The sequence below is a fragment of the Brassica napus genome, chromosome C8 (genome assembly GCF_020379485.1).
Source record: "Brassica napus cultivar Da-Ae chromosome C8, Da-Ae, whole genome shotgun sequence".
Classification (NCBI taxonomy): domain Eukaryota; kingdom Viridiplantae; phylum Streptophyta; class Magnoliopsida; order Brassicales; family Brassicaceae; genus Brassica; species Brassica napus.
This window is the reverse complement of record NC_063451.1, coordinates 849,680-875,648: the sequence shown is the minus strand read 5'-3', so window position 1 is coordinate 875,648 and position 25,969 is coordinate 849,680. Positions and strand designations below refer to the sequence as shown.

General features: G+C 31.5%; 1 protein-coding gene, 2 long non-coding RNA genes and 1 pseudogene across 3 annotated transcripts; 3 read left to right on the top strand and 1 right to left on the bottom strand.

Annotated features, from left to right (window-relative positions):
- Positions 1 to 460: 460 nt before the first annotated feature.
- On the bottom strand, positions 461 to 8,135 carry LOC106397921 (zinc finger CCCH domain-containing protein 2). The gene is made up of 2 exons (XM_048765990.1): positions 6,442 to 8,135; positions 461 to 659 (listed from the first exon to the last, which is right to left on the bottom strand). The coding sequence occupies exon 1, from the start codon at positions 7,792 to 7,794 to the stop codon at positions 6,547 to 6,549; it is 1,248 nt and encodes a 415-aa protein (XP_048621947.1). The 5' UTR covers positions 7,795 to 8,135; the 3' UTR covers positions 461 to 659; positions 6,442 to 6,546.
- Positions 8,136 to 12,674: 4,539 nt separating this feature from the next.
- On the top strand, positions 12,675 to 14,051 carry LOC125575525 (annotated as a pseudogene).
- Positions 14,052 to 14,077: 26 nt separating this feature from the next.
- On the top strand, positions 14,078 to 16,442 carry LOC106356592. Its single transcript, XR_007327632.1, has 2 exons — positions 14,078 to 15,775; positions 15,894 to 16,442. It is a non-coding gene; the product is annotated as an uncharacterized LOC106356592 (long non-coding RNA).
- A 4,696-nt stretch (positions 16,443 to 21,138) lies between these two features.
- LOC111208757 lies at positions 21,139 to 23,735 on the top strand. Its single transcript, XR_007327631.1, has 4 exons — positions 21,139 to 22,875; positions 22,984 to 23,028; positions 23,131 to 23,196; positions 23,279 to 23,735. It is a non-coding gene; the product is annotated as an uncharacterized LOC111208757 (long non-coding RNA).
- The last annotated feature ends 2,234 nt before the right edge of the window (positions 23,736 to 25,969 follow it).

The window sequence follows — 25,969 nt, the reverse complement described above, 5'->3', positions numbered from 1 at the left end:
AGAGGAAAGAGAATATGATCAAATCGTCTTGTGCAACTGTGTACAAACTATATACTCTCGTCGTCAGACAAGCAAAAACATATAACACGTTTCAAGGTAAGAGATGAATAATTCGAGAGTGCATATGTATCTAATATATTATATATGAACATTATTCATGAACACAACACGTTTCATGATGAGATGAGCATTTTCAAGAATGATATATCATTGTTATAGCAAAAGAATGATATTAGTATATACCCACTTTTTTCTAACATCATCATATTTTTTTAGTTAAGCGTGAATCTAAATCATGATATGTTTATATACACTCTTACGCGTTCTGTACATAACCTACTTTCTTTCCTTCTCAATGTATTAAGTATCATCAAAATCCATCCGTCAAATGGTAGATGGTACATAGTCCGAATCAACTGTTAACGATCTAACGAAAATAAATATACACTGAAACGAAAAAATATATATAGAAATGGTGAAACATTACACAATCCGAAGCCACATATAGTAATAGTATTACAAGATCATTACATATTATTGGATAAAAATCCACCAGAAAGAGAATTCTAAAATGTAAACGACAATACACAGATGATTCTTGATTAGCTTCCGTGGAAATCTGTAAAACAATAAAATCTTTATAACAAATTTTAAAGACAACTAGATCATTTCTCCGCGCGATGCGCGGCAAAGTGTGTTGATAGTCGATTTTTGATTATAAATTTCAATGTTTTTGTTTGGAATGGAAGCATTGTGTTTTCCAAAATGTTTGGAAAATTGGTGAATATCGAGTTTATGCAATTGTTTAAAAACAAAAAGAGTAGCTAAATAAACATAAATAATGTAAAAAAGAGATTAAGTCTTTTGAAGATCAGAAGTTGCGTTGTGGTTTATAAGAAAAAAAAATAGCCTGGAATTGGTTAAGAATAAGTTAGTTAACTTAAATTTAAGTAAATACAAAACTATGGTTATTTATATAAAAAAGGTTCATACGTGGCATAGCTGGGTAAAAAACTCTGTGTAAGTCCTTCTTTATTTGATTGTATCATCGTTTGGTTGATATGTTGGGCATTGTAAATTTGTAAATATAATATTTTATCAGAAGACTTCTGAAAAATGGTGGAAGTGAAAACTACTAATTTAATTAAAAATACCTTTGTGGGGAGGAAAGCCTTTGAATATTTCTTTGTAGACTATGTTCTTCACTTCCTACGGGCAGGATATACTTTACTTGTGATCTACGTTATTAATTTTTGTATGATTTTGTGGTTTGTGTTTTTGGTTTGCATTTGTAAGAGATGTGTGATAATGATTTTTGTCTTTTAGAAAATATTAGGTCATGAAAGATTACATGTGATAACATATATTTTGCTTGTTTGCAATTGTTGTTTCTGTTAACCATGTTTAAAAAAAAAATTATAATAACCATGGTTGTGGCCTTACAATCTGTGCTATTTTCAGAGATGAGTTCTCTATTGTTTAACCATATTATGCTTCGTATAATGGACTGTTTTTTTTTGGGGTTGCCCGATTGGGTGGTGAGTGGTTCGTATCGGGAACAAAAACGTTATAGTGATTGTAAAGTACGATTAGTTATGAGATTTTTTAAAGTTTAAGGTTCTTGTAATATGGTTAGGGTGTCTTTGAAGTTTTGGCAGAATATATTGGTGGACTCCTTGTTTTCTATAGTAAGAATATAACAATTATTGTGTTTATATTGATCTAATAGGTACTGTTTAGGTATTGTTGATTCGTGACTTTCCACTTCGGTACTACTCAATTTAGGTTAAGAATTATCATACTATTAACAGTATATCAAATGTTCCATAATAATCTTCATAACTAACAATACATCAAATAGTTAAGGTTTTCTATTTTTTATGAGTTTAGCCTATATTTTGTTGGTAAAAAAGGAAAAACAATTGAGGAATTCTTTTTTCAAACTTTTGTTGATATGAGTTATAAGTAACATAAAAACAACATAAATATATTTTTTCTCGAATATAATAATTCATAAATATATAAGGGTTTTCTGCAAAAAAACCATCAATGTGGTTTTTTTTTGCAAATTAATCCGCGAACTCAAAAATCCCCGGGTCAACCCTTCAAGTGCCAGTCAAACCGCAATATAATCCTCGGCCGTATTTATGTGTATTTGACTGTGTATAATTTTAACATTTTTTCAATACTAGGTCGTTTTGGCGCTAATTTTTTAATGAAAAAAAATTGTTGATCTCGTGGTTTGAAATTTGAACCTTAAATACCATGTGCATGCTATATAACCATCTCGGCCAACAAATATATTTGTTTACTTAACAAACGCAATTATATAGATTTCTAAAACGAAATGACCTTGTTTTTCTCGGACATGGAAGCTTGCGTAAATGCACAATGAAGGTGGGGTTCAACAAATTTTTTTCATTAAAAAATTAGCGCCAAAACGACCTAGTATTGAAAAAATGTTAAAATTATACACAGTCAAATACACATAAATATAGCCGAGGGTTATATTGCGGTTTGACTGGCACTTGGAGGGTTGACCCGTGGGTTTTTTAGTTCGCGGATTAATTTGCAAAAAAAAACCACATTGAGAGTTTTTTTGCAGAAAACCCAATATATAATCTAAATTTTTATTTATAAATATTAGAAAGCCACAATTTATATTATATTTTATGCTACTTGCTTATTTTTTTAGAAAAAGATAATAAATTGGCATTTTCTACTTATTAGAATTATAAAATTTAAGAAGAAGTATATTAAAAATCTATTAAATACAAGAAAAGTAAATACTGTGAAAATAGTAAAATAGATATATGTGTGTTTAATATAGTAACAAATATATAATTCCTAAAAGAAAAATAAATAGTAAAATATGTCATAAAAATAGTAAAAATAATAATTAAAACAAACTAAAAATTTATTAAAATTTTAAACAGGGCCGCCTAATAGCACATGCAAGTGGAGAGGTCGAACATGATCCGAATCAAAAAACAAAAAAATAATTAAGAATTTTTTTAAAAAGTGTATAAATTACAATTTTAGATATAAATCTACATTTAGAGCATATTATATTTTAAAAAATAATTAAATATTTATACAAATAGTTAAACTATTTTATTACATTATTAATTATATTTTTAATATTTTTGAACATGATCCAAAAATTAATTAAGACGACCTGATTTTAAATATATATTTTTTTTCATTTGTTTACCCGCCCGTAGGGCGGATCCGACCCTAGTATATCATATACATGAGGTGTAGAATTATGCTTAAAATGTGCGTAAGTTCTAATTCTATGTTTATATTGATTTCATAAAATTTGTACAAAATGGACTTTACAACATTTTAAAATTAACTATTTTTCATTTGAAATTATTAACATGTATATATCTTAAATATATGTTTATCTCCAACATAAGTAACTTAAATTTAGTTTTGAATTTATTAGTTTAAAATCAAATGTGAATAAAAATATATTTATGCATATAAGAAGCATAGTTTTTTAAATGTATTTTTAAAAGTATTTTTTAAATTTTAAATCACATATACAGTATTTTAAAATTATCCTTTACAATTAGGTTAGAGAACTTCTTATAACATGTAACAATACCATAGAATTATTATTTATTTAAATAAGTGGTTCTGGAAAATGTTTGAATTTTGTTAGAAATTACTATCCACCAATAAATGTTTAAATTTTTGAATGAAATAGAAAATACATGAAAGTACAACTAATAACTATATAAGTTGAAACATATTAAAAACTTAACCTTTTATATACATATACAATGTTGAAGGATTTGCAAATTTATATGCTGTTATTTTTTGAAATAAAATTTGGATACATATAAAATATTATTTTAAAATTTTGAGCTGATATATGTATTGTTTGTTAGATCTTTGTACAGTAAATATGTCATGTATGTATATTTTAATACATTGTTGTGAAAATATAATTTGGACCACATGATACCAATAAATTACAGATGATAGCAAAGTTGTCAAAAATCCATTACTTCGGTAATCGGTCTTTCACCATAATAAATCAAATTTACATAGGAAACATTTTTTTTTAATTGTAACTGCACAGAAAAACAACTTATCAAAGCAAATATATTTTCAACTTAAAGTATCACTCTGCTCTAGCTCATTCCGATAGTCAACTTAAAGTATTAGAAAAATCTGACTACAACACCAAATCCCACTGGTATGCTCGTTTCAAGGGAAATATTTCCGGGCACACTGGAAAATAAAAAACAAAAAAATCAAAACTATGAAATATCCATCGCCCAAAAGAGCTTATGACCTTGAGAAAGACTTTTCTCTAATCAGAACCTACAAAGATTGTAAAAGAAACATATAACATTATAAGTAAAAGTTGAATCAACTGATCAAAGATAGAAACTACAACAGTCACATCGTCCAAGCAAATACCCTCTGGTGTACCTGAAAGAAGGGGTGTTACAGAGCCTCCGCAGATGGTGTCTTATAGTAAATGCACCTGATGGAGTACAAAAATTTGATACTAACCAACTTCTAATGTGCATAGATAGGACTGTAGAAGTACTTCAGGTGCTCTCTTTGGCTCTACCTATCAGAACAAAGCTTTTAGAGTCAGTAAGGCAACAATGGTGTGGCCACTAATCGACATATTGGTCACTGAAGTACAATCTTTACCAGCGTATAACAACATACTCGATAAACGTGGACTTAAACGAAACATATGGGTCACTGAATTAACCTCCCCGCTGACAAAAAAAAAAGAAAAAAAAAGAATTAACCTCCCCTGCGGTGAAACAAAAAAAAGGAAAAAAAAACATCCCCTGCCAGTCCAAAATCAGCAATGTTAATATTGGGTTTAAAAGAAACAGATTATTTTTGCAGCAATCAACACAGCATAAACATATACTGTTCACAAACAAATTAACTATGATTGTTAGAGAGACCTAGTGGTTAGAATCAAAACTGTCAATTTTTATAGCGGATGTTTCAAGTCTTGTATCAATTGACCACACTGATTATTGTCAAAGTGACCTCAAGGCTATTAATCACCTGGCTTAAGATCACGTTTGATGCATGTAAGGATTGCTTTGAAAGGCTTGAAAGTACCAATTTCTGATATCATCTACAACAAAAAAATTTTTTGCCAACCCTTCATAAGCTAGTAAAATATTTTCATTCCTGATCAAATAGAATGAGATACACAGATAAGTTCCATGAATTAGTATCAGGAAAATTCAAAATGCAAGCAAGAAGAAGTATAACATGTACTCAAAGAACAGCTCGCCAAACATTATCAAAAGTCCATCACAAACCTCTTTGATTAACTTGTACATATAAGTTCAAAGGCAACTCACAAACCAAAAATTAAGGGACCAGATGCTAAAGATATCAAAAATAATCAATAGAGTAATTTAAGCATGTCGGTCGTCTTTCTGGTGAAGCAAAGTGGCTTTATTTTATGTATGTTAATAACTTTTGAAAATTTTATATAGCAACAATCTTTTAGTCGTTCGTAGCAAGGACTGGAAGCAAAGTCAGTCCTCACTCCTCCACTCACAAACTCATTCCTGCATATACAGTGAAAAGGAATTTTAATGTGAAATCTTTTAGAAGCAAAGCTTAATTGAGAACATACATCAAGATCCATGGGGGCTTAATACAATTAACAGATGATAATTACATATATTTTGCTTAATCAATTTGGGAGGTATTTTAATCGGGGAAGAGAGTAAACAAAAGGAAATCGGATAAGTTCGAGTAACGCATTAGATTTGATTTGACCTAATCAATTTCTAACTGAAGACAATCATCAATTAGTTAATCATCAGCTAATACAAAAAGATCTATAAGGAGTAGAAACCCCAGAGAAGCGAATTTGGGAGTTAGAGGTTGGAGCTTACAGATTCGAAGGTGTATGAAAGTCGCCGGAGAGAAGGTAAAAGATGAGAGAGAGATCGGAGGAGAGTGGTTTTAATGCGAAGATGAGTTGACTAACGGCACCATCATTGAGGATTTTTGAAGCCATCGATGCGCTGAGATTTGTTTGGATGTGGGTGGAATAAGTGATCAGAGAATCGGAGAGGAAGTTATATATTGAGAACCTGAGTGAATCTGAAGAGTTATATGCTAGGTGAAACGAATTCATTAAGAGGGGATTAAAGAAATCTATTGATCGTTGAAGAAAGAAGTCGTTACAGAACTTCATCGAAGAAACGAAGGAGAAGGGTCGACTTTACGCTTTCATATGAAATAGATTTGGTGAATATGAACTGATATGAGCTTTTTTAAAAATATAAACAGCCCATTTGAAAGGTGATCACACGAAATATATAAACGTGGTATGACGTGTCAAAATGAAATCGTTTGATTGGATCATTTTTTTGGCAGACGTGGACACGCTGAGCACTCAGGATATCGGCCTTTTATTATTGTTAGATCTCCTCCATGCATATTTTGACCAAACAGTTGCGCACCATTATTTTCCCCATGATCGATCGCCGAAATGAACGTCAAATCTCATCCACCTTCCACGTATTAGGATTAGGTCAAGAGATCATTGACCCATCCAAGATCAGGGTCACCACAAGAACCATCCTCAAAACTAGTCTTGTCCCTGACTGCCGTGAACTCGTTTATTTGTCTCTGGGGAGGAGTGAATTCTCCACTGAAGATGTTCGGCCTAGGCGAGTTGGTTAGGTAACTTGGAGTGGAAGGCGAGAGGGCAAATTGTAAAGGACTACTTTGTTGTTGCTGGAGATGGAGACGCTGGTTGCTCAAACCGCAGGATGATGCAAACGCAGCCGCAGCGGCGCCAGAAACAGGCGTTGTAACGGGAGAAGAGGAACTCACATGCAATGCTTCCGCTAGGTTAATCGAGTCCAACGAGTTCACAAGCTCGGTTAAAACATCATTATAGTTAACCGACCCAGCTGCTGCTGCAGCAGAAACAGCTTCTGAAACAGTAGAAGCGGCGCGGTTCCTCAGCCGCGAAAAGGCAGCGGCTTTGTGAGAAGCCGGAGACAAAGGTGGAGATAAGGACGGAGATCGAGACAGATGAGACAAATTACCCAAAAGAGTGCTCGTCGGAGAGCTGCTACAAAACATGCAACAAGGGTTCTTGGCCGGAGAAGCTGAGGCTGAGCCGCCGGAAACATTTTCCGGTGGAAGAACCCTAAGCTGACGTGGCGAATGAGCAAAGAAACAGACTTTTCTTTTACAGTGTTTACCGTCTTTACAAGCTTCAGTACGGTAACGAATAGGATGTAGCCAACACTCGAAGACTCCATGAGCAAACTCACAGTCGTCTCCACGGCTGCAATCACCGTCACGACGAAACTCGGGACAAACCTCAGCTGAGTATTGAAACCGACGAGGGTCACGACGGCGAGCTTTCTCTCCGGGATGAGCGAAAGGACAATCAGTCCAGTCGTGGCTCCGGCTACGTGTGCAACGTCGGATCTTGAACTCGAACATACGGAAATGTTCGCTTGCGTAAGGATCATCGGTGTCGGAATCATAACAATACTCTTTAGTAGTCTCCTTGCTGTTATTGTTGTCTTCTTTTTCTTCTTCACGCTCAGGTATGGCGATCTTGTTGCTGACCTTGCTGTTCCAATTATGCTTACGCGGCGAATAACGAGGGGAAGACTCAGCCAAGAGAAGCTTTCTCGGTGGAATATCCACCGTTGGTCTCATCGCGACGTCCATGGTTTTTCTTCTTCTTGTTTGTGTGTGTTTTGTGTTTTGGTCTGAGAGATGAGTGCAAGATGATAACAGAAGATATTGCATTTGGTCTATATATGGAGTTTGAGTATAGATACAGACATGAGAATAAGTTAAAAACTTGTATAAAATATTGCAATAAGTGGACAAAAGTTGAAGGGAGGAAGTGTGAGAGGGTATGGGGAGATGAGTCGTGGCAAGAGAAGAGAAGAGGTTTCATGCAAAGAAGCAGGAGCTGCCGTTCTCTCCTTGCTTAGGACCTAACACATGACTACGTTCTCATCTTCATAGTCATCTCTTTCTCTCTCCCTTATCAATATGTATCAACTATGTCTTCCTCTTTTAATTTGTTTTTCTTTTGTCAAATGTTTTAAGTAGAAAAACAACTACAGTAATTGGATTACATACTTATTAACTTCATTGTAAAATAAAAAAGAGGATATTGAGCACCTCCAATGGGGGTTCTACCCATTGGAGTTCTAAGAACATGATTATCGCAAAATAGGTTGAAGAGTTTCTTAATTTTTTTTTTTTGGGACAAAAAAAATAAAATAAAAAAAAAACCAACCACGGGCCGCCACGTGTCAGTGGGGCCCGCGAACAGTACTTGAAACCAACAATAGTCAATCCTTATTAGATCACTTTTGGCATCGGTTTTATGGTGATATGTGGGGTCCGCCACTAACTTTTTCTCTAAAATCCCTGTTGGAAACCACCGATAAAGATGGTCTAAAGATTCATATGTGTATAAGTATATGTTGTATATGTGTATGTAAGTGTGGGGTCCATTATTTTGTGGAAAACCTCACCCTTAAGAGCATGATTAACCCGGGGTTTTTAGGATGAGGTTTTTAGCGGAAGTTAAGAAACTGTTTAGTAATAAGGACTTTAAGAACCGGTTCTTAACTTTTTTAGTTAAAAGTTAAGAAACAGTTTCTTAACTTCCGCTAAAAACCCCACTCTAAGAACTCCGGATTAATCATGGTCTACGGTTCTTAAAACAACCTTAAAGGTGAGGTTCTCCACAAAATAATGGATCTCACATCTACGTACATATATACAACATATACTTATACACATATGAATTTTTTGAACTCCAATGGGTAGAACTCCCGTCGGAGATGCTCTTAATTTTTTGTTTTGAAAATACGTAAAGTCCGTACCTGCCATGAAATTAACGTAGTATCGATATATCAACTGACTGAGAAAATAGATGAAACTCAATGTAGAAACATTAATCTTGGCTCAAATCAACCCCGTTTCAACTTTCGAGAACATCAAAGCAACGAAATATATATTAAAAACAACTTTTAAAACCATATACAAAAGTTTTAACTTTTTAAGAATAAATCTTAATAACTCAGCTGGATATATCACTACTAAAAAGTTAACGAAGAGTAACATTTTAAGTTTTACGTCGGTCAGTAACTTTTCTAAGACATTAGTTTTCTTAAAATTTATGTTACGTATTTGCATGGTTGATTAATGGTATAAACATACGTGATTGATATATAAATGATACGAACCTAAAAAATGAGCTAGTTTGACTAATGTAAGTTTTACGTCGGTCAATAACTTTTCCTAGGACATGATTTTTTCTTAAAATTTATGTTTTATTTTTTTTGAACGAATGTCAAATTTTATTCAATCCAAAAAACCTCTTTGTTTACATATTTACAATGCTTCATATGTAAAAAAATTTATGCTCTTTTCTTAATCTATACTCATCTATGAACTTGAATCTGATCTTGTTGAGAACTAGAAACTAAGCCCATCCACCACGTTTTTGTCTCCCATTTGCTGAATTAAAATTTATGTTACGTGTTGCATGGTTGATTAATGGTATAAACATACGTGATTGATAAATCATACGAACCTAAAAATGAGCTAGTTCGATTAATGTAGATGATGCAATAAACAAATCGCCTAATGTTTATATTTAGTTTTATACTATACAATTTTAGAGGATAGATGTACACCGTGGCGGATCCAGCAAATATTTTAGAGTAATTGGTAAGAATACACCCAAAAACCCATATAATTTGTCATATATCCTTGTTTCTTTTTAATATTTTTTATGACTATAATACCCTTATCTCTATCTCTCTCCCTTTTCCCTTTTCCATTTTATGTGTTCTAATCTATTTATCTCTCGTATAGATTCTTCAAATCATCTTCTAATTCAACACAAATCTTTATTTTTTTATTCTAATTCTTTTGACATCCATAATGCTAATCTTATTATCTCACCCCAATTCCAATGTTTCTAATTTTGACTCACAATCAACTTTTAGATTATATATACGTTAGTAGGTATTTTATTACTTACCTGCTATTATTTAGATTTTAATGGATTCTTAATCGATACATGAAGTGTTAGCTGTTACAAATAGTTTTGGGGCTATTTGATAGATAACTAATTAATTGTTAATAGTTTTATTAACTGATATATGATTTGTTATTCGATACATTTGTTTGATACATAGATTGTTAGATGATATTGAAATTATTAGCTGATATGTTAGTTGATATGTAGATTGTTACCTGCTATGTAAATATTTAGCTGATAAATCTAGAGTTACTTGTTTTCGATAAAGCATGAGGGTATTTTCGTCCGCGCAGTGTTAAAAAGTTACTCTTTTTTGGGTTATCCATAATTATGAGCATTCAGCTAATTTGAACCTTAATTTGGTATATTCCACACATTCACCCAATATTTTAAGTGGAGGCATAAAAAAAGAAATTCAAAAAAAATGAGGAGAAGGGGATTTGAACCCAGACTCAGTGGGGGCAAAACATAACTTTTAACCACCAAACCTGCATAACTTTTTGTGACCCTCGTGCATTTAAGTGTAATTGTATATTTTTGTGGTGGCAGCTGCCCCCTTCTTACATAAAGTAGATCCGCCACTGGATGTACATCGAATCTAACAAGACTTAGCAACACAAAAAGGATACGACAAGATTATATACAAGTCCAAATACAAAAGCTGTTTCAGAAAATATGTATTTCCATTTCGTACGCCACTTATCAGCGGATTATATACATGATTCAATATAATATAAATACTTTATATTTCTCAAAATACTATAATATATCTAAAAGGCCGAGTGCATGTATACAGGCCCGGTCCGAATAAAATTTGGGCCGGAAGCAAACTTCAATTATAATCCTATAAATTAACAACTAAACACCAAAATATAAATTTCAGTATTAAGAATCGAACCGTCCACCTCATTTGAGTGCATTACAACCATGAACCATTCATACTACTAGATATTTCAATCAAAAAATGGCCGAAATTTTACATAATCTAAAGTGGACCGGAAGCACATGCTTCCACCGCTTCTGTCCAGGGCTGGTACTGCATGTATATGTACAAGTGTCAAACTTTGGATTGGTTGCGTGGCTCTGATGGAAGCAAATACATTTTTGGTTTCTAAGTTCATCATGGCCTCAGCTCATAATAAACTAATGTTTTTGATTAAGTTTATAACTTTCATGTCCAAAGTTTTAAGAGTATATATGTAAGCGACGTCCAAAAAGTGGTACTTCTTTTGTAACTGTGTAGAATCACGAAATAAATGAATATAAATGAAGCGCTATTACAACAAAGTACATACCACAAATATATAAGAACAAAATAATTTAGTTATTTCTGCCATCCGGGTTCGATTCACGCTGTGAGAGACTATTTACAATATTTGGATTCCCGGTAAAAAGGTGAAAACACATTTTTTAAACAAAAAAAAAACTTAGTTACAAAATTAATAATAATAATAATAAATAATAATAATAATATTGTTTGACGCCAAAAAGAACAATGCTTTTGAGCAAGTTCAATGTATTCTATCATGTACTGGTCTCTCCATTGTCTAATTTGGGAGGTATTTTCTATATCCGTGCACTTCAAAATTCAGGGCTTTTCAATTTGGTGGTTAATCAAATAGGGAAACCATTAACATTAATATTCAACGTTTAACATAAATATTAAACTGCAGAACATATTTTAAGTTATTATTACAAAACCAAAACATCTAATCTATCAAAAGAGAAGTACAAATAAGAAATAACCCTAAAACTTACAAGTTATTTACAATACGATGCCATTGAAGTAGATAATAATCTAATCTATTAAAAGAGAAGTACAAATAAGAAATAACCCTAAAACTTACAAGTTATTTACAATACAATGCCATTGAAATAGATAATAAAATTAACTTTGATCAATCATTCTTTGGATTTTCCTAATTTAATACACATTTCCTAAATTAAAGCACAACAAATTCAGTAGGTTGCAATAACTATCGCATAACACCCATTAAAATTTTAAATTTCTGTGTGACAATAAGAACATTAATATAAAGTGTTCTCATAAGGTACACATAACACATCCATCGACACAATAAGTTAGTTTTTTTGTGAACACTACAATACGTTAGTTAATAATTTAATATATAATGTATCTCGACCATTAATTACAACTTCAATAAGATGAACTCCCATCTGTACAATACACCCATTTATACGTTTAAATCGACATAAGATTGTCTGCTGAACTCATCCAAACAATTCTAATAACTCTTTTTCTTCACCAAATATGTTTTACCTGCAATATGAGAGTTGAAGATTGAATTTATTATTCTTTATATATGTTTTATGCATTAATCCAACATATTCTATGCAAACATTGTGATGTTTCTCTAATCACATACAACGATTCTATTTAGTAAAAACACCCCTCCACTCATTTCTTGAAATTATAACAAACGATTCTATAAAAGATATTGGGCCTCAACAACTTGGCCCATGAAGTTGAGTATAACTTAGGAAGCCTTTGATCTAATCTACACTTTGATCAAAAGAAATTCTAATCTACCCTTTGGTTCTTTGTTGTTTCTCTGCAATCGTTTTGCTTAAACCCTTACCGGAAATAGAGCCACAAATGACGAAGGGAACAGTGACGCCTCTAGCTTCGTTGTTCTCAGAGGAGGAGGCACGCAAAGCAGCAACTTACGTGCTGGAGAAAATCAGAGAGAAGAGGGAAGAAATGAACCGTCTTCAACATTTCGTGGACGAAAACGACAATCTCATCAATCTCGTCACGAAGCTTTCGGATCAGCTCCGCCACAACGTTATGGCGAGTTTTAATCCATTAAAACAACCTTATCCTTAGAGTCTAATTGCGTACACACGATTGATGAAACGCACCAACGAGTGGTTGGTGAGTTTTGTTACAGTTGATTATATGTATATAGAGTTAGGTTTCGCTACTATGCGTTTAGGAGTTCACCAGCTTTTTAGGTGTTTTTGGGAGAGAATTACTATACTGACAGAACATCCAAAGAGACAGGACTTTACAGTCCCAGATTCATTCTCTCAAAGCTGAGATTGAAGATTTTCAAACGGAGGCTTCCTTCTTCGATACAACTGCTTCAGAAGCAGCGGTATGTTTGTTTCAAATGTGTGGATGATGTGTTTGCTTGCATAGGGATCTTAAGTGGTGTTTCTTTTATAGGAAGGACTTCTTGAGATAAGAGAAGAGTATGAAGAAGAAGATTCTTCTGCAACTGTGCTTCAGCCTTCTGGTTTTAATCCTGGAGGTGAGGGAGAGGCGGGAGAAGGTGAAGTTGAAGTTGAAGAGGATGAATTTGCTCGAATCATGTCCAAGTTGAGTGAACTTGAAATGCAAGAAGAACTGGAGGGTGAGGATGGGGATGATTATAAAGGTGAAGACCAAGACTCTTCTGGGGAAAGTGTGGAGGAGAGTGAGCATGTTATGGTGTTTGATCTTAGAGATAAATCAAACCACAATAGGATTGGTGATGAGGAATCTGCTGCGAAACAAGAATCTACCATATCTGTTCTTGAGAAGGTGTCTGTCTGGCCATAGTTCTTCTGTTGGTGAACCGATGAGATATTCAGAGGTAAGGGAACTTCACATCTAGGTTCATGTTTATGGTTATATGTTTTTTTTTCCTCTTGTGTTTTATTACTTTTGATGCAGCCAAGAAAAAAAAAGTTATTCAAGTCTTACCAGAGAGATATCCACACAAACATGTAGATGATCTGTTGAAAGTAAGAAAAAACATTGTACTGTAATCTTCTCTTCTTTTCTATCTACAAACAAAACGTAACCTGTAACAAGAATCTCACAAACCACTATGGCAACTTTTTTTGGTGCAGTCACCTATACAGAAATCGGAGCCCAAGTTTGATACTAACAACAAGGTTACATATCTCTTCCGCTCAAGTGCTTGCTAGTACTAGTATAGTTGTTGGGGCAGATCTGATATTTTCCTTTAAGCTCATTTAATATCTGAAATCGTGCAGGCGTTTACTGGATCGATCGTAGAGCACGCCCATAATCTACAAACCAACACACACGGCCTAATGCAGGTACATTTCTGCCACATGAAGAACACATCATTAGCAATGCTGGAAACATGATTCTTATTGCATGTTTTTGTCTGTAAAGCAGCCTTCAGGGTCTCAGCCATCAAAACCAGTTTCAAGATTCAAGGCACAGAGAAAATAGCCAGTTAGGGTCTATGTACAATTTTGTTTGTGGTATTCCTTCTGATGATATGTAACAAGTAAGAACACATACATATGTGTGTGCATTTATATACAGTTAAGTAGGCAAATCTACATCAGGAAATCTGATACTTGACTCCGTCTGAAAATGCTTGAAGTAGCTTCTCTTTGACTATACCCATCTACTAAACTCCAATGACTCCATGCCTTTAAACCCAGCTAGCATCTTGTAACAACGAAAATTTAAAACTGACTTCCTGTTTTGGTTTTATTACATGGAATAAGAAAGAGAAGTACAAATAAGAAATAACCTTAAAACTTACAAGTTATTTACAATACAATGCCATTGAAGTAGATAATAAACTTAACTTTAATCAATCATTCTTTGGATTTTCCTAATTTAATACACATTTCCTAAATTAAAGCACAACAAATTCAGTAGGTTGCAATAACTATCGCATAACACCCATTAAAATTTTAAATTTCTGTGTGACAATCAGAACATCAATATACAATACTAAAAGGGGGATACAAGCCATGGAGAGGGATGCCACGTGAGATTGAAAAATCACCCAATCAGAAGCAAGTTTTTATACACGTCAGATAGACTTAACCGTCTGGGCTTCGTGATTCTGCTTAAGCCCAATTCTATGCAATCCACTTCCTTCTCCATGTGGGTTAAGAGCATCCGCGTAAGCGTCTCTCATTTTTGTGGGACCCGCAGGTTCATTAATCTCGACCTTTCTTATTTGTTCTGTGCACAATGAAGCCGATAAGTCGCCTTCTCTTTCTCTTCCGTTTAGATCTAAGATTTCTCCATCATAGCTACAAAACTCACACCCACATACATTAACTTTTCGTCTTCTACAATTAAATGGATGCAATGTTTATCTTCTTCTATCTCCTCATCTCCCAGATACTCAGACAATCAATTATGGTTGCATTTAATAACCTATGCGAAGTTCTCCCCTATATATATATATATATATATATATATATATATATTCATATGACACACTGGATCAGTGTATCTCATATCAAGTCAAAGCTTTGTTGAACCAGCGCAGATTTCAACCAATCATCATCGACAATGTCCTCCTCTGCTGCTACTGTTGCTCAAACAGCGTCTCCTCTTCAACCTTCGACGATCTCTGCCTTGGTTTGACTTCTCAGGTGGTTGTTGGCCGGATCCTCCGCTTTTGGGATTCAAGGAACATCAAGAAAAATGTTGAATTTGTAGGTATCACCATCTTCATGAAAAGGTTTCAACATTCTTCTCCTAACCTTTAAAGATTTATCGTTGTTTTTTTTAAAAAAATTTCTGAAAAACGAATAGATAATAAAGCTTTAATTGGATTTCAATAAAGGGATCTTTGACGGGTATTTGCATATCGGAAAAAAAAATAGCTATTAACGGGTGTTTCTGCTTGGGTTTTATTTAGGTGTAAAACCTCGACTGATGGAGTCTAAAATCGAGACGCTGAATCTCACTCTGGTGAATTTGTTTCAGTGAGTTATATCACATTCTTTATTGAATGAACAAGTACATCTATGATTTTGTTGGCTTTCCTTAGATAGAAGAAAGACTGAAGTTATCATGCTCCTTTTATCTCTGTAGTTTGTCAAGAAAACGAGCCGTGACGACGACTGAACATGTGAATCGTTTGGTATCACCGGATAGAGGCAGATCAAAGAATGCAGCTCGGCCATCTACATCTCAAGAGACTTGCGGTAGACTAGATGTTAAAGGCATGGACCTACAAAGAACTTCTTCTAGAGAACTAGGAAACTCATTGCAGGTTGTGATAGGTATGTCAATTTTCTCTTTACCAAGTATGAAGGAAGTTGGTATTTCCTTTGTTTTAAGTATGGTAGAAGGTTCATGGATATATAATATATATATGTCCTTTGTAGGTATTGGTAAACACAACCGTACGGCACAAGTAAATTTAAACGTTGTAATTTGAAGAAATACAAGTGTTTCATGTGAAAACTAACAGTTTCTTACATATGTAAAATTTATTGGTTGGTTCAAAACTATTTCTAAACACCGCATAATCAAAGGCTTCTAGGTTAGACTGTCCCAATAGTCCCAGTAGAAGTTATAATAGTTGAGCTATATTTGCCACTAGCTGTATGCTTTCAAATTTAAAATAAAATACTATCAAGTTTTGCATTTTTTGGCCCGAAGGAGCCACGACCATCATCCTCTTGACTAGACTATTAAATCACAAGTTTAATTAATCTCATCACACAATGGCTGTAACCCCCTTAATGCTTCAAAATACATCTCCGAGACGGTTAAATATTCCTAAGTTATCATCACCTCCAAATAAGTGTTGGTATCATTAGAATTTATGTGCGCCTGAACCGACTGGAAGCATTCCCTCCTGATATTCTTGAGGAAATTGTTGCGAGTCACTGCCGTTTCAGCAATGGATTAATACAATTTCATGCAAGGAACTTCGCATCTTCTCTGAGAACTACCGTGTCTGCAAGCAGCTAAACCCATCACCAATAGTGAAAAAATCTTTACTAGCGATCTGGAACTGAGTTCTGATGGCGATATGTTTGGAGTACAACAACCGAGAACCCCACTACATCAAAAGAATACCATACTTGGCTACTTTTACCGTAAAAATTATAATTTGCTCGGACTCCATCACTTCTCAGTTGATACATCTCCGGTGTGCTCCACATGTCGTTGAGCATGTCTGAGAAAGGAAAGAAAATCCTTAAAAACCTCAAGTGGACTGAAAAAATAGTCAGTGTGAATATTTGTTGGGAAAAATCAAAGCATACCTGAAAGGCATAAAGGTGGCTAGGAAGGTGTATCTAGAATAAAGGGAGGCAACAAAACCTGCAAACTTTAGCCACCCATCATTAAAAAACCATTAGAAACTCAACCTGCTAAACTTACGCCCTACAACGAGACACTTATTGATGTACGTTGAAGGTGGAGGGGGCAGCTGCCCCCCATGAAATAACTACACCTAATGTAAATCGTTAAAGGCAAATTAATATTGCCCCCATTCATTATAACTATTTTGCCCCAGTCACTTTTTCTTTCGTTCACTGTTTTAGTTAATTTAATTATTTTTACGTACAATTGGGTTTTTCCGTTAAATATGATGGCTAATAAATCTTTTTTTTTTCATTGTTTACCAATATCACTCAATAGACATGCATATAGTAATCTAAATATGGGGGTAAATCAGAACTAAACATAGTTAGGCTATTGCAAAGATTGAGATTCTAAAACTATTGAAACTCATTTTTGCTTAATTTCTTTTAAAGCTTAAATTATAAACAGTTTAATAAGAATTGTTTCAATTTTATTTTATATTATATTATGAATAATGACTACAGATTAAATTTTTGTGAACATAAGCTATAGCTTCATTTTCACAAATCATGTATGTCTAAATATTTTACAGTCTATATTTTTGGTAAACTTTCAACAAATTTTCAATAGAATTTAAATAACATGTTATATTTTTTTGGGATTTTTTTTTTGGATAATTTGAATAAAACTATGTTTTATATTTTGCCCCCGGTGATTTTTTTTGGGGCTCTGCCACTGCTTCAGGCCTAATTAAAAAAACCGCAGAACTGAATCTCACTTACCACCAACAGAAACTAAAGAAAACGCAACCCAAAACCGTAAGTGAAATCTCTTTCTATAAAAAAAAAGTTAATATGCACCGGTTCTAATAAAATCACGAATTACATATACCCATACTGTTATCTATATCTGGAGACGACAAAAAAAATTTATTAAAGGAGGATATAAGCTTTAGATAGAATGTTCACGTAGGCGAATATAATTGGCCAATGAAAAATTATATTTTTACCATATCACCTCCTCTATTTGCTTTTACAAAATGATCATTTAACTATTTACTTAAATAATTATAACCGAAAATATTTTTTAGTGAAACATATTATTTATATAAATATAATTATATTATTTACATAATAGTTTGTAAAGAAATATTTAGTGTAAATAATATCATAATTTTATAAAATACTAAATAAATTGGGTTGGTTTTCAACTTTCACAAATAAAAAATAGTATTTGTAAACTTAGAAAAGAATATATCAAGAATATTCTTTTCAGGAGAGAAAATAGAAAAATATGTCGGAGACAAATTCATCTCTATTATGAAATTTCTCTATTTTAGAGAAAAAAATAGAGGAATACATTGGAGATGGTCTAAGGCATGACCGACGTAAATGATCGACGTTGAGATTTCAGCTTTTCTGCTTCTTACAATTCTAATGTTTCAATATAATTTGAATATTTCCTTTGCTTTATAATATAATGGTTTAAAAGTATTTTTTTGGTTTGACTATATAAATTGTTTTTATATTTCAATGTAACTTTATACTTATTGAATATTGTGTGGCCAATTAAATTATGTAAATTACTGTGTAATTAACTAAATTTATATATTAAATTACAGTTTTCTAAAGTAATAACTTTTAAATATTACAGATTTTTAATTAAAACTGGAGGATATAAGCCTCAGATAGAGTGCCCACTTAGGCAAAAATAATCGGCCAATGAAAAACTATATTTTTGCCATGTCACTTCCTCTATTTGTTTTTACAAAATGATCCTTTAACTTTTTACTTAAACAATTATAACCAAAAATATTTTTTTGGTGAATATATTATTTATATACATATAATTATATTTTTTTAATTTACATAATAGTTTGTAAAGAAATATTTAGTGTAAATAATATCATAATTTTATAAAATACTAAAATAAATTGGGCTGGTTTTCAAGTTTCACAAATAAAAAATATTATTTGTAAACTTAGAAAAGAATATATCAAAAATATCCTTTTTTAGGAGAGAAAATAGAAAAATACATCGGAGACAGATCCATCTCTATTGTGAAATTCCTCTATTTTACAGAAAAAATAGAAGAATACATTGGAGATGGTCTAAGGCATGGCCGACGTAAATGATCGACGTTGAGATTTCAGCTTTTCTGATTCTTACTATTATAATGTTTCAATATAATTTGAATATTCCCTTTGTTTTATAGTATAATGGTTTAAAAGTATTTTTTGTTTCACTATATAAATTATTTTTCTATTTCAATGTAACTTTATATTTATTGGATATTATGCTGCCAATTAAATTATATAAATTACTGTGTAATTGATTAAATTTATATATTAAATGAAAATTTTTTAAAGTAATAATTTTTAAATATTACAGATTTTAATTAAAACTGATTATATTTTGAAATATATAGAGTAATCTATAAACTAACTCTATATAGATATGATGACAAAATTGTAAAGTGGTCTCACCTTGAATTTTTCTCATTCTGTGCTTTCTTAATTGGAAAGAGATAATCAACATCTAATATTATGTTACTCTCAGTATATTAGAAATGGTTGAACCGTAAACCAATTAAGGATGATGTAAGAAAGACATAAAGATGTATTTCCAGTTATCACAAATATAGAATCAATTGACAACAACTTAATTATGTCCATCGTAGAACAACAGAGAAGAGTTTTCATACCTTCTAATATTATAATATCTCACTATATTAGTGGATAAATCAGTTTTCTCTAGCACAAATACTCACTCTATTCTTGGAGTTTAAGCTTTTCTATCTGACGATATTAGTAGTTTGATCCCAAAAAAAGAAACGGTCGAACTGTACATTGCAATTGGAGAAAAAAAACAAACTAAAATCAATCGAACACTTTTAAGGTATATGAAACAAAAATTGGAAATATGAATTCTCTGTAATTTAAGAATAATCCAATAGAATTATAAAAATACAAAATAAAACAAAAAATATACACAGAAAGAAAGATTTAGTAAAATAAAATCATAATATAACTTCCATAATTGATAGTGCTCAGTTACACTAAAAAGTCTAAATTTACAACATACACAGTTTTATTTACATCTTTAAACCAATTATCTAATTAAAATGATTCTAAAAAAGTGCCAAGATGAAGAGTTAGAAAATATACCATAAAATATAATACATAACGTTAAAAATACATTATCACTGATCAGTAAAAAATCATGTTAGTAGTAATAAAAATGAAATGACAACACATTTATTAAAACCATAGAACGGCACACAACAAAGTGTTATTAAATATACAAACTACAAATTAAAAATGCTCAACGCAAACACACATAAAAATTAGACATCATATTTGGATATATTTAAATAAATAATTTTAAATATATTATATTCTTAATAATTTTAAAATTACTTAAAAAGAAACTAAATTATTAAAAAATTAATATACAAATAAAACTAAAGAAATATTTTGTAACGTCAAAATAATAAATGAATAAAAAATATATTATGTTAATAAAATAGATTTTATATTTTAAAGACTTCTAATTCATGTAATATTACAAAATTCAAAATTTGTTTATTACAATTAATATTTTACCGTTAGATAAATTAAAATAATATTCTAGATCGATATTCAATTGTCAGTTTTCAACTATTACACGTAAAATAATATTATTAAGTACATTTTCTTTGAAAAGGGGGTTTTATATTTTAATTAGGTTATTGGAGTACTTTTTCTGTTCGTGAATTTATTCGAGATGAGATTCCGATATTTTAAACTAAGATAATTTATGTTCTATACATAATTATATATTTTTTTACATAATTTTAAAATATCGGACTTGATTCTTCATATTTTATGAGTTAATTGTGTTACATATAATAGAAATATTTATTTCAAACTAAACATAAAAAAATGAAATTTAAAAATTAGTTATATATAATTTAATATACAAAAATTCACATACAAATAAAAATGATAAATGTAACAAATTTAAATATATTATCCGTGCGTAGCGCGGAAAAAAGCATCTAGTTAATATAAAGTGTTCTCATAAGGTACACATAACAAATCCATCGACAATAAGTTAGTTTTTTTGTGAACACTACAATACGTTAGTTAATAATTTAATATATAATGTATCTCGACCATTAATTACAACTTCAATAAGATGAACTCCCATCTGTACAATACACCCATTTATACGTTTAAATCGACATAAGATTGTCTGCTGAACTCATCCAAACAATTCTAATAACTCTTTTTCTTCACCAAATATGTTTTACCTGCAATATGAGAGTTGAAGATTGAATTTATTATTCTTTATATATGTTTTATGCATTAATCACTACATATTCTATGCAAACATTGTGATGTTTCTCTAATCACATACAACGATTCTATTTAGTAAAAACACCCCTCCACTCATTCCTTGAAATCATAACAAACGATTCTATAAAAGATATTGGGCCTCAACAACTTGGCCCATGAAGTTGAGTATAACTTAGGAAGCCTTTGATCTAATCTACACTTTGATCAAAAGAAATTCTAATCTACCCTTTGGTTCTTTGTTGTTTCTCTGCAATCGTTTTGCTTAAACCCTTACCGGAAATAGAGCCACAGACGACGAAGGGAACAGTGATGCCTCTAGCTTCGTTGTTCTCAGAGGAGGAGGCACGCAAAGCAGCAACTTACGTGCTGGAGAAAATCAGAGAGAAGAGGGAAGAAATGAACTGTCTTCAACATTTCGTGGACGAAAACGACAATCTCATCAATCTCGTCACGAAGCTTTCGGATCAGCTCCGCCACAACGTTATGGCGAGTTTTAATCCATTAAAACAACCTTATCCTTAGAGTCTAATTGCGTACACACGATTGATGAAACGCACCAACGAGTGGTTGGTGAGTTTCGTTACAGTTGATTATATATATATAGAGTTAGGTTTCCCTACTATGCGTTTAGGAGTTCACCAGCTTTTTAGGTGTTTTTGGGAGAGAATTACTATACTGACAGAACATCCAAAGAGACAAGACTTTACAGTCCCAGATTCATTCTCTCAAAGCTGAGATTGAAGATTTTCAATCGGAGGCTTCCTTCTTCGCTACAACTGCTTCAGAAGCAGCAGTATATTTGTTTCAAATGTGTGGATGATGTGTTTGCTTGCATAGGGATCTTAAGTGGTGTTTCTTTTATAGGAAGGACTTCTTGAGATAAGAGAAGAGTATGAAGAAGAAGATTCTTCTGCAACTGTGCTTCAGCCTTCTGGTTTTAATCCTGGAGGTGAGGGAGAGGCGGGAGAAGGTGAAGTTGAAGTTGAAGAGAATGAATTTGCTCGAATCATGTCCAAGTTGAATGAACTTGAAATGCAAGAAGAACTGGAGGGTGAGGATGGGGATGATTATAAAGGTGAAGACCAATACTCTTCTGGGGAAAGTGTGGAGGAGAGTGAGCACGTTATGGTGTTTGATCTTAGAGATAAATCAAACCACAATAGGATTGGTGATGAGGAATCTGCTGCGAAACAAGAATCTACCATATCTGTTCTTGAGAAGGTGTCTGTCTGGCCATAGTTCTTCTGTTGGTGAACCGATAAGATATTCAGAGGTAAGGGAACTTCACATCTAGGTTCATGTTTATGGTTATATGTTTTTTTTTTCCTCTTGTGTTTTATTACTTTTGATGCAGCCAAGAAAGAAAAAGTTATTCAAGTCTTACCAGAGAGATATCCACACAAACATGTAGATGATCTGTTGAAAGTAAGAAAAAACATTGTACTGTAATCTTCTCTTCTTTTCTATCTACAAACAAAACGTAACCTGTAACAAGAATCTCACAAACCACTATGGCAACTTTTTTTGGTGCAGTCACCTATACAGAAATCGGAGCCCAAGTTTGATACTAACAACAAGGTTACATATCTCTTCCGCTCAAGTGCTTGCTAGTACTAGTATAGTTGTTGGGGCAGATCTGATATTTTCCTTTAAGCTCATTTAATATCTGAAATCGTGCAGGCGTTTACTGGATCGATCGTAGAGCACGCCCATAATCTACAAACCAACACACACGGCCTAATGCAGGTACATTTCTGCCACATGAAGAACACATCATTAGCAATGCTGGAAACATGATTCTTATTGCATGTTTTTGTCTGTAAAGCAGCCTTCAGGGTCTCAGCCATCAAAACCAGTTTCAAGATTCAAGGCACAAAGAAAATAGCCAGTTAGGGTCTATGTACAATTTTGTTTGTGGTACCGTCCAGCTACAACCAAAATATTCCCTTGGTGAACTCCTAAACGCATAGCGAAACCTAACTCTATATATATATATGTTAGTTTGTGAAATAATTATAGAGATTTACTAACCAATTTTTTTAGAAAAACGGAATCCGAAACAAAGATAATTAAGAATCAACAACAAACCAGCGGGAAGTGAGGATCAATGGCAGCCATAGCGATGGAAGAGGTGACGAAAACCTGGCGATGGAAAATTAAAATGATATTGATCTTGTGATCGATCGGTAGAGATTTGTAACAAATAAAACTAACTTTAACATATACTAGATCTCGATCCGCGCGGGTGTTTATTTTCATTTATATTTATATAATTTTTTATTTTACATTTTTAGTGATATATTATAAACATTAAGCATATTTTCAAAAGTGTATATGACTTATATTTAAATACAGTAATGCTATATTTTAGTTGTTTGTCATCCAACTGATTGTTTCAAACCGGCAATTGTATTTGCAGCTACTTATTATATTTTATTTTGTTAGATTTTTTGTTTTATTATTAGACATTATAATATATGTAAAATTTAATAAACATGAAAATTATTTTCATGTCCAATGAATTTTGTTGTAAACTGTATGATAATGTATTCTATGTACAAAATTTTTCACTTGCTTGGTTAATGTTTGTAATGTGGTAATGCGTGAAATGAGATGGACCATAAAATATGATAGTAGTAATTTGTTATATAAAGCGACTAACTGAAGCGAATAGTAACTAAATATTACCACACATTATAATTTGAACCGAAAATTGTATTTGCAGCTACTTATTATATTTTATTTTGTTGGATTTTTTGTTTGATTATCTTATATATTTAAACAGAAGTCACAACCTTGATTCATGTGTGATTTTTTAAAAAATGGACCTAATGGACCTATTCCTAGAAAATCATGTTACATTTAATATCTAATCTTATCATTTAAATTTTGGGCCTACCAGAAATTTTTATTCGACTATTAATAATTAGATTTAAACAATAGATGATCCATTTGATTTATAGATAGTATAAATTAAATAGATATAATTTACTGTTGTAATACTATACCTCCTTATATTAAATATTTAAATATTTGTCGATGTTAACTTTTAAAATTATAAAGATTTTTTTTAAATAAAAAAAACCATATTATCTAACAATGATTAATATTTACTACCTTAAACCAATGAAAACACATTTTAAACTATATAATTTATTTTTTAACAAAAACTAAATGTTTAATTATTTACTCGATAATATAAATCTATGAAGCGGAAAGTTTAATTTTTTTAAAATTTTTTAAATTTGTGAAATGTTACAATATCTTTGAATATGTCAATAAAACAATATTTTACTAATCTTTATATATATAGTTACGATTTTAATAATGAAATAATAATCCAAAAATATATATATAGAAGAAGATACAAATACAAGTGAAAGTTTGAAACAATTTATTCAATGAAAAAATATACCGTAAACTTATTATGTTTTAAAAATTGATAGACACATATATATTATAATATATACCAATTTTGAATTGAAAATAAAATATTTATATAAAAATAAATGAAAACAAAATCTCGCGCGGTTGCGCGGATCGAGATCTAGTTAGACATTATAATATATGTAAAATTTAATAAACATGAAAATTATTTTCATGTCCAATGAATTTTGTTGTAAAATGTATGATAATGTATTCTATGTATAAATTTTCACTTGCTTGGTTAATATTCGTAATGTGGTAATGTGTGAAATGAGATGGGCCATAAAATATGATAGACGTAGTTTGTTATATAAAGCGACTAATTGTGTCTGTAATATATAAATTAATATATTGTTTTGGCATAACCTATGCTTCGGAAACTAATTAAATCTTAGTGTCACAAATGATAATATACCATGTAATTATAAGATTAGTTTCAAAACATTTTCCTGTTTTAGTGGTATTTATACTTTTCAAAAAGATATAATAAGATTTTATTAGATTACGATTTTAGAAAAATCTGTAGAATATCTTTTTATATATTTTATTTTTAAAATATTTAAATATTTAGTTTAATTTGTTAAAATTAATGAGTCTCTTAGGTTTTATTATTAGGAAAATAAATGATATTTTAATTAGAAGTTATTTAATTAAAAGTTATTGACTTTTGAAGAAATGGTCTAAAACATTCTTAAACTCCATTTGATAGAGGTCAAATGTTACTCACGTAGTAAATAATCTTTATTATTAATCAGGTTGTATAAAATTTTGAGTTTATGTATTGTTAAAAATGTACCGTTAATGACTTATATATACAAAATAATGAGTTTATGAAAGTATTAATAAGAAAGTAATAAAAGGTAGATAGTAATAGGAAAGGTATATAAAAGGTAAGAAGTCAGATAATGAAATTGAAATTGCTTATAAATTAAATAGCTAAATATTAGGATACATCTTTTTCAATGAAAAGTAAAATTATATTTTGTTTAATTTGATAAAAATGAATTTTTTTTTAATTTAAAAAACATTAAATTAGTAAAATCAACATATTATATGAAGATTATATCAATAAAATAAATTATGCATATGTTAT